We start from the raw sequence: 9,815 nt of genomic DNA, 5'->3' as shown, positions 1-9,815 counted from the left end.
AAATTACATAATCTGATTTGTAATAGACCCACAATAAATGCTAGATAGTTCCCAGGACACAAGTTTCAAAGTCATATTCTCCTATGCTCCACACCTTACTAGTCAGTTGGGTACCATTTTCAAAACAGAAATTCGAAATCAATTCTAATACCACAAAGAACCAATTTATGCTCTTCAAACTGCAGCTCTGCATCACTATATATTTATAGTTTTATACACGAATGTGTGCATTTTTGTAGAGAAATTGTATTATAGGATCAACTAGTGTACTAAGTCATAACCATTCTTTGGCAGAAATTGGTGGTAGAAGATTCAATTATATTATATACAAAAGTTACTAGAGGATTGGGAATGTATGAGAACTTTTGCAAATCACATCCAACCCATTGAAGTTTTGAAGTCAAAAGTCTTACCATACCAGGGAAGTAAGCAATTTGGAAACCACCAAGCACTAGCCGGACTGACACTTTCCATATATTCAAGACATTTCCCAAAGGACTTGAGTTTTTAGCTCAATATCTCTAGAAAACTTGGACTTTAAATTCAATATCTCATTTCTGATTGAGTAAAACTTGATTTAGAAGTTCTGCAGCTAAAATATTTCCAAAAGCATTACAATTTATATATCTTGACATGATGGGAACCTTCAAGCCCAACAAACATTAGTCAGTATGGGCAATACACAAATTATTTGTACTTATTTGAATCACTTCCCTTTTAATAACATATTCAGACAGTGAGGATGCCATTCTCCTTGAAGCTTTCAACAGTGTCCCTAACACTCACTTCCATAGGAATGAAGCTAATACCCAAACTCTTGGCCCTGCCTTGGGATATCTTGTATAATGGTTGCAAAGGCTTGTCATCTTCACCTCTGCAAAAAATAACAAATACAGTTGACTCTTCTTCAAAAATGGAAAATACAATTGACCCCTCTTCAACTTGTTTTATGTGTCAAAACAATTGCTATGGTTGATAAAAGCAAATTATTATTGCAATTATTATTATTACTAGTCGCAGACTCACGCAATGCGTGAGAATAGATAACTTTATTTTAGTTATGGTATAATATATAATGTTTTCTATAAATTTTGTGGAAAAATAATTTGTTCTCCCAAAACCTTAAACAATTTCTAAAATTATTTTTCATTTATCTATCTCAAAAAATATATCATCATTTTATTATTTGGATTTATTTGATTGATATTATTCATTTTTTAGGTGGTCCATATTTTGATAAATTATGTTATCGTGCATTATATTTTCCTAATTTGTTTTCCCTGTACAACTAAACTGTTTGAGTTTCAAATATATTATTCAAAATTTTCATTCTCTTAAAAAGAGATTATTATATTTATAATTTTTCTTATCATAGGAGTAGTTTCGAACTATTGATTGAGTTTTGTTTACTAATATAGATACATAAGATTGAAACTGTATATTTCTTAGACATTTCTAAGAGACTATACCATATTATAAATATATTGGTTTTACAAATTCATCTTAGACAGTTTTAACTTTACACATTCATTTACTTTAATTTTGATGTTATAACTAAATAATAACTCAATGAAAAGTTAAAATTAAAATATTGTCTATACATATTCATCTTGGGCAATTTAATTTTAATAGTTGATAGACACAATCAAATACATAGCCAACATTGTATTTTGATATAAATTCAAAACCTCACTTCCAAAATAACTAAGTATCATGTCCAAAGAAAAAAAAAATCAAACAAAAGCTAAAAGAGGGAGAGAGAAGACTTGTGACAGAAAACTTAAAAAATCAAACACACTACCAAATCGTATTAATCCAAAATAGTATTATATATATATATAAAAAAAAAAAAGATTCATCAAAAAAGGATAAATAATATATATATATATATAGAGAGAGAGAGAGAGAGAGAGAGAGAGAGAGAGAGTAATCACCTTTTCGAGAGAGAAATAGAAAATAAATTGAGAAAAAGAAGCATCAAAATAAAAAATATAGTCATGAGTCAAACACCAAATTATCCAAGCCATGATATATAATAGAATAACATTATATTCTTGTAAACTATATTTATATGCAATAGAATAACATTTAACAATCATAGAAAAGAAAAAAAAAGATAATAAATTAATAACACAAAACCAAATTGCAGCCCAAAATAAAATTCTAAAGAATTCACAAATACATCTATCTAAAGTAGAGATACAAAAAATAAAAAATTCACACAAATAAAGCATGAGAGAGAGAGAGAGAGAGAGAGAGAGAGTAATAACCTTTTTCATATGAGAAAATATGTATAGAATGAGAGAGAAAATGTCATATTTATAGTAATAGAATGAGGATAAGAATGGTCAAAATAAAAGGAAGAGGAAGAGATATATGAAGAGTGACATTAAGGTTAAGAGTAGTGGAGAGATGAAAAAGTAAAAGCGAAGTTATGGTTGGAAGTAGTAGAGAGAAATGGGAAATAGGTAGATAATATGGCCGTTGATGTGGGTCAACGAGAGCGTAGTAATAATAAATGCTACACTTCAGCTTTTAGATATATATATATATATATATATATAGATTATTATTATTATTATTAAAAGAAAATTCTTAATTAAATTGATCATTCAGTTAAACGAAGCATTTACTCCAAGTGAGTCATACTTTGCTAGTGGCAAAAATGGCAATAAGGGACATTTAGTATCATGCATATAAATAACTCACTTTTTAGGTAGGCGCAAACTAGGGTAAAATTTGTGCAATATATCAAAAAATTTAGAATGGTGTGTAACTCCTCCAACCAAACAATATCTCCCATTAGCAGTAGGAATCTCAAATGCCTGAATATGTGCATTTACAACATCTCTAACATCAACAAGTCTATATATTCCATTAAAGAAAACTTGGGTTCCTACACACAGGAAAGAGAGAACAAGTTGATCAATAGCATTATATGGATGATGTAGCTAGAGAGAGTAAATTTCAATAGGCCAATATAGTTAAATTTCATTTTGATCAGTTGACCACTTTATCAGAATAAATATGCTTGGAGATCATTGTTGAAATAGTTCACCTTATATAGCAGGTATAACTTGCTTTCAGCAGATGCTAATTATTGTCCTCAAATTGTATAAGATAAATATAAGTTATAAAGCATATTCCCAAAGCTATGTAGGTTGAGATGGAAGATTTCTTATCCATGGAATATAGGTTGAACCCCAACCTATACATTTCAGGTGGCATTAGTGGGGTTGGCACTTGCAGATCAAGGTCAAGTTTAAAGCCTCCTTGTTTTCCAATGAACTCTAAATAACAGAGAAATTTTTACATTCCATGTTAAGAGGACTAGAATTAAGTAAAGCCTCTGTGCAAGAGAACAAGGAATTTCCAAAGGAGTAAGTCTCATAAAATTATCACTTATCACAAAAAATACCTAGTAAATTCTAAGATTAGATCCATGCTCATAGTATTCTAAAGAGTGGTAGTGCTCACAATTTACTGGAATAGGCCTATATACACCTATCATGCTTCATCTACTAAACCAGTTATGACTTTAACTTTTCATATGAAATGCTAATCAGACTTGAATATTTAGAATTTATGTAGAATGAAACACAATACACGTAGTCCTCATTGGTTGCAATAGAGTACCATTAATAATCTTCAGAAACGTCTCAATACTAGAAGTAAGTGTTGGCCGTATGAGCGGTCCAATTACAAAGCCTGGATTTATTGTTAGCAAGTCAATGCCATTCTCTTTAGCAAATGTCCAAGCAGCCTCCTCAGCCAAGGTCTTTGCAAGCACATACCATTGCTGAGAAAACCCAAAACTATTAAATGGGAACCTTTCTTGGTCAGAAACGAATGAAATGTAGGACTAAAAAAAAAGTGTAATATGTCTCTGATTTTATTTAGAGCGGCATTGGAATCTATACAATTTAGGTTTGGGAACATCAAAACCTATAAATTCAACATATATCTGATTCTAGAGCATAAAAATAATTACTAGATACTTTAAATATATTAAAAAATATTGAGAAAAATATGATTACAAGAAATAGTAAAAAGAACCTAGACACTGACATGGTGCTCACTGAGAAAGGAAGTTAACAAACCTTGTGATGATAGTCTCTCTAATGTTTCTCAAAAACAACTATACTTATAGAACTAGATATATAAAGTCAAAATATTATCGCTCTATGTTTCTACTTTCTAGTAACATCATCATCAAAACATTACCTTAGATCTTTCATTAAAGATATTTTAAGGTTAATGCTATATGATAGTCCTATTAAAGATACAGTTAAAAGGATATAATAACTACTGCAATACACACACCTGCAACTCCTCACAAGCAACTGGATCCGAAAACCAAGTCTCATCAATAACCACATCAGGAGTCAAGGGTTTTTTGTTGAACATAACTGAAGCCATGGAAGATGTTACAATCACTCTCTTGATAGAAGGAACTTTTGCACATGATCGAAGAACGTTAAGTGTGCCCTTCACTGCTGGATCAATTAACTGTGACTGAAATATAAGAAATGTGAAAGTAGGTTCCATAAGAATAAATTTATGAAACCAAGCTATCAAAAGTATAATAGTATTGGACAAAATGAATACATTTCATTGGATAAGTTTATCATGTACCACATAATAGAATTTTTTCAGTGTCTTTGTGAATGATTTCTAGAAACAATCTAGCCTTAACTTACATTACTTCAAACCTAACAGCAGTACTTTCAACAATTTCCTATTGCAAAAATGTGGGAAAACAAATGCAATTGCAGATGATAATGTTGAATGCATAAAACATCCAGTTTCTTTGAGCTACAATGTGAATAAAAATTGATTGTTTTTTGGGAAGGCATTGACTTATGTATACTTCTTATGACTGGGAAGATGTAGTTCATTGACAAAAAAGAAAAAGAAAAAGAAAAGGCTGAATTCGCGCTTCAGAACTCTACACTGAAAACAATTCTCTTCATTGTCCTCTCTACTTCTGGATTAAGGCTTGAGAATGCTTCTCTAAAATGTTTTAAGTTTTTGTTACCCAATTTTCCGCATTTCACCATGTTGAATTAACGTTTTGAACATGTAAGAGGATTGAATTGGCCAAGACACATGCTCAAAGCAAGAATCAAATGTTGCTTAAACTGGCAAGCTGGTATGAGATCCTTAAAGTTGTTATAAATCATTTAAAACAAAGTGTGCATTCACCATATTGACAGAAAAATGATCACACTAGATTGATTATATATTACACAAAGGCAATAAATAATAATACGGGATGAACCTGTGGGTCACTGGCCGTGAAAATAACAGGGGATGCTGTGTGAAAAACACCTTGGCATCCATCAACTGCAGAATCAAAAGATCCTTCTTCTAGTAAATCTGCTTTGAATAACTGAAGTCTTTCTTTAGCTCCATCAAGTGAAAGTAAATGCTCTGTTTTCTTGGGATCATCTGTGGAATATATACGCATAAATTTCAATTGGGAGGCTAAATTATTAGTACCAAACACTGCATGAATAATAAAGGTGAGAAAAAAATGGGAAGTTAAAAGCACTATGTGCCTGCCACAGGGAATTTCAAAACTCTGCCTTCAACAGAAGCTTATGCTTGGGATGGGGTATTTCTACAAAAGTTTTTGATAAAAAAGCTTAAGCAGGGAGTTGATCAGTGGTTTGTTTTGAAGAAGTTCTATTTTCTTATGTTGCAGAACTTTGAGTGTTTTTGCTGTTGGTGGAGTGGGGTAGTACTGTCTCACTGATATTTGTGTTTTCAGAAAGATTGAAGTTAGCCTTTGTCCTGAGGCTATGAAGGGGTGATTAGAGCTCTTTAGCTGTGTGGTTTTGTACTTTGTTGCTTGTTAATAATATATGTTATTAATAAAATTAAAAAAAAAAAAAAAAAAAAAAGAATAACAATGCACTACATGTCCAATATTATTCAGAGTTTGTAAATCTACTATTAGATCCTATTTCAATTCTTCTATTTGTGACATAATTTACCACAGCTTGGACATGGTCGATTGTGAGTGATAGATAACTACTTTCACATGAATCTACTAGTTTTTCTCAACCACTTACAATCGATCTCGCATCTGAGTTGTGACAAAAATTATGTCCATAAACTGTCTATATCCTATCATTTGGGATGACAATTTGACTATTCAACACAATTTTTTGGGGTAAAAACATGTTTACCCAGTTTGTGTGCTACCTTTTTGTGAGCTTCCTGTGCACAGAGTCACCATGGTCACATGATAAGCAATTTATAGGTTTTTGAAACAGTACATGTCCGAGGTAATAAAGACTTCCAGTTTATCATTTTTCATGTCGGGGATGAGTCAGGCCAAACCAAACTACATACCATTTTCCATTTCTCCTAAAGTCAACTACAAAATAACCATATTGATAGGTATATGCATTGACCATTTCGTCCATTTCATGGTAGAGATTAAACTTTACAAATTCAATCCAAAAAAATAAAATCATGATTAAATCTAAAAAATAAAATCTGAAAGAATGAATTTTGAAATGGATACACAATACAGGGCCTATATTTTCAGTACATAGTAAGAGGTTGATATAAATTGGAGAAAGAGAGAGAACACTGACTTGTGTCACGAACTGTAGCTTTTACAGTATACCCACGTTGGAGTAGGAGCTTCACAAGCCATGAAGCTATGTAACCCGAAGCTCCAGTCACGCATAACACCTTCTCCTCTCTACTCATCCTCGTTGTGTGTGAAGTGAGAATCTTTGACTTTGTTTTGTGTGAGTTGTTGGTGATTTTCTAGTGAGGAGCTAGGAAGCAACTGGTGCGGGTACAGTTAGGGATGGCCATACCCATTGGGTAATGGATATCCAATCTTACCCAATCCAAATATTTCGGGTAATACCCGGTTCTTAATGGGTAGAGCTCAACCGGGTAGGGTATGGATTTTATCCAAATTTTTCGGATAGGGTATGGATAATATCCATACCCAACCAGTAAAAAAAAAAAAAAAGTACTTAAATTTATGAATTCCCTTTATTGGTGCAGCGAAGTAATAAGTAAACGGCTTCCAAGTGGTGTCATATATCAGGTACTCTTGGGGATATTAAGTCAACATTTACTTTGTTCTCTTCATTAAGGAAATTTGAATTTGTGCAGATTCATTTTGATATTTCTGTAGACTATTCTGTAGTACATTTCTGTTCTTATGTGACTTGACAAGTCGGTGGCATTTCATTTCTGTTCGGGTTGCTTAGAACTGCATGTTTCACCATGCTGTTTAGCTTCTTGATATTTTCAACCACTATGATGGTCTAAACCCAGAAAACTGTTGACTTCACATGATGTTATTATTGAAATAATTGGAACTTAATGGTGATGCTGCTTCAGCCTTAATTTTTCTGTTAGTAGCCTTTAAAAAAAAAAAAATCTATCTTCCAAATGAAATAAAAGGATCTATAGAAATTTCAAGGATGCATGTAATGTTAACAGATGTTAACATTACATTTCTGTAAAGTTATAAACTTCTTATGCTTTCTTCTCTTATTTGCAATCTTTATGTTTTGATATATGAATGTGTTATGAAGGTTTAGATATAGTGTGACTCTATTATGATATATAAATGAAATTTTCTTGGTTTCATTTATCACATTTTTTTTTCATTTTTTTTATTGATTAGTTTTTTCATTTTTAAGATTGGTTAGTTTTTATGTTATAATGTTTTGAATAAAAAAAATTAAATGGGTTTCAGGTAGGGTATGGATATCCATGGATAATATGTTCAGGTAATATTCGGGTATGGATATTATCGGGTATTGATAATCGGGTATCCATGGGTAAATTTTTCGGGTTGGGTATGGGTATACCTGATCCATACCCTACCCATGGCCATCCCTAGGTACAGGGGCAGATACAGAATGGCGACATGGCAATTTAAAAAAAAATTCACGACACGAGTATGGCGGGATATATATATATATATATATTTCATAGCTTACAAAAAATTTTTATAACAAAAATATTATTTCATTTTTAAATAAAAATAATAATAGAAATAAACTAATTCGGTCTAATTCAATCAGTCTATTTTTGTCTAGTTCTGTCCATTTCGTCTAGCTCAGTCTATTCAGTAATTGTTCAGCTCCATTTCAGTGCACTTATTTTAGAATAGAAAAAGACATGTTTAGGATGAGACTTAAGAATACTTATTATAAATCCGAATTTATTAAAAAATATAGATCTTAAACTCGTTCCAACTTGTATTAAAGTTTAGTACTTTAATCTCAAACTTGTTCCATATATATTTAATGAATCCAAACTCATTTTAAGCACATCTATTTATTTATTTTATTTTGCTTAAAATGAGAAAATATAACACTACTTCTTGTTGTGGGTTCTAGTTAGTTTAACATTACTTATTGGTCTGATGATAAAAAGTAATCATAAAGAGCGGACGTCGTATGTTAAAACTCTCTAAAATAAAAGTATTTAAAAAAAAATTACTTATTGTTAAGTTTTTTTTTAATTTTTTTTAATTTTTTTTTATACAAGATAGAATTTCGACTCTAGCCTAATCTAAGTGTATATGTGTGTGAAACTTCCTCCTGGAGACTTGAACCCCAGCACTTATTGTTAAGTTCTAAAATACTTTGAATTGCTCACTTATCATTTCATATATATAGTATATACTTTTATTCTCTAATTAAAATTTGTACAAAACTAAATATATTTTTTGTCCAAAATTCTTAGAAACCAATTATTATCCACCTTTAATTAATTATTTGATTATGATTTTTCAAATAATTTTTTTTTAAAGTTACAACTTTATAATAATTTTCCTTCCATTCCATAGATAATGTGAACATTGACCAAAAACGACAAGCAAATTAGGAAAAAAAAAAATGACAAGCAAATCAAACTCTAAACGACAAACCCCTGAAACCTCTTTCTTTCAGGATTTTTTTGCAAAATAATATCATTTTGCTAATAATTTTGTTAGTTAGCAACATTTTCAAACTATTTAGGAAACTAGCATCTCGAGTCTTTTAGACTCGAGTTTACTGTAGCAGCTCTAGTCCTTAGGACTGGAGTTCCATGTGCTGGCAGAGCTGAGGTGGAAAAATTATCCATGTGGAACTCGAGTCTTAGCTCCCTAAAGACCACAAAGAACAACCCAAACAGAAACCACAAACCACGAAGATCAAACCCACAAAAAAACAAAGATCAAACCCAACAAACCACGAAGATCAAACCCACGAAGAAGAAACAACAAACCCAAACAAAATCCGTGAACCATGAAGATCAAACCCACAAAGAAATGAAGATCAAACCCATAAAGAAGAAACAACAAACCCACGAAGATCACAATGAAGAAGAAACAACAAAGGCTCTAGGAAGATCAAACCATGAAGATCAAACCCAAACAACAAAGATTAAACCCAAACCGTGAATATCAAACAAGGAAGATTAAACCCAAACAACAAAGATTGTTTCCAAACAATGAAGATCAAACCACGACGGTGAAGGCGACTGAACCCAAGTGGCAAAGGCTCCAGCAGCGATGGCGAAGGCTTCATTTTCTTCTCTGGGTCTTTAGGTTTGTTGATGTTCCTTTGTTTTCTTCTTTGGTCTTTGGGTTTGTTGAAATTGTTCCTTCATTTTCATCTCTGGTCTTTGGATTTGTTGAAGTTTTGTTGTTTGTCTTTGGGTTTAGGAAAGACTCGAGTTCCACGTGGATAATTTTCCACCTCAACTCTATTAGCACTTGGAACTCGAGTTTCTAAAACTCGAGTTGCTACAATAAACTCGATTCTAAAAAGCTCAAGATA

The 9,815-nt window shown here is 31.7% G+C and overlaps 1 protein-coding gene across 1 annotated transcript; it reads right to left on the bottom strand.

The window, feature by feature from the left end:
* Nucleotides 1–530: 530 nt before the first annotated feature.
* On the bottom strand, nt 531–6,851 carry LOC126723852 (phenylacetaldehyde reductase-like). The gene is made up of 6 exons (XM_050427773.1): nt 6,609–6,851; nt 5,282–5,451; nt 4,324–4,515; nt 3,637–3,799; nt 2,710–2,896; nt 531–874 (listed from the first exon to the last, which is right to left on the bottom strand). The coding sequence occupies exons 1-6, from the start codon at nt 6,724–6,726 to the stop codon at nt 730–732; spliced, it is 975 nt and encodes a 324-aa protein (XP_050283730.1). The 5' UTR covers nt 6,727–6,851; the 3' UTR covers nt 531–729.
* Between the last annotated feature and the right edge of the window lie 2,964 nt (nt 6,852–9,815).

Source organism: Quercus robur, chromosome 4, assembly GCF_932294415.1.
Source record: "Quercus robur chromosome 4, dhQueRobu3.1, whole genome shotgun sequence".
Taxonomy (NCBI): domain Eukaryota; kingdom Viridiplantae; phylum Streptophyta; class Magnoliopsida; order Fagales; family Fagaceae; genus Quercus; species Quercus robur.
Note: the sequence above shows the minus strand (reverse complement) of the source record. Positions and strands in the feature narration are given on the sequence as shown.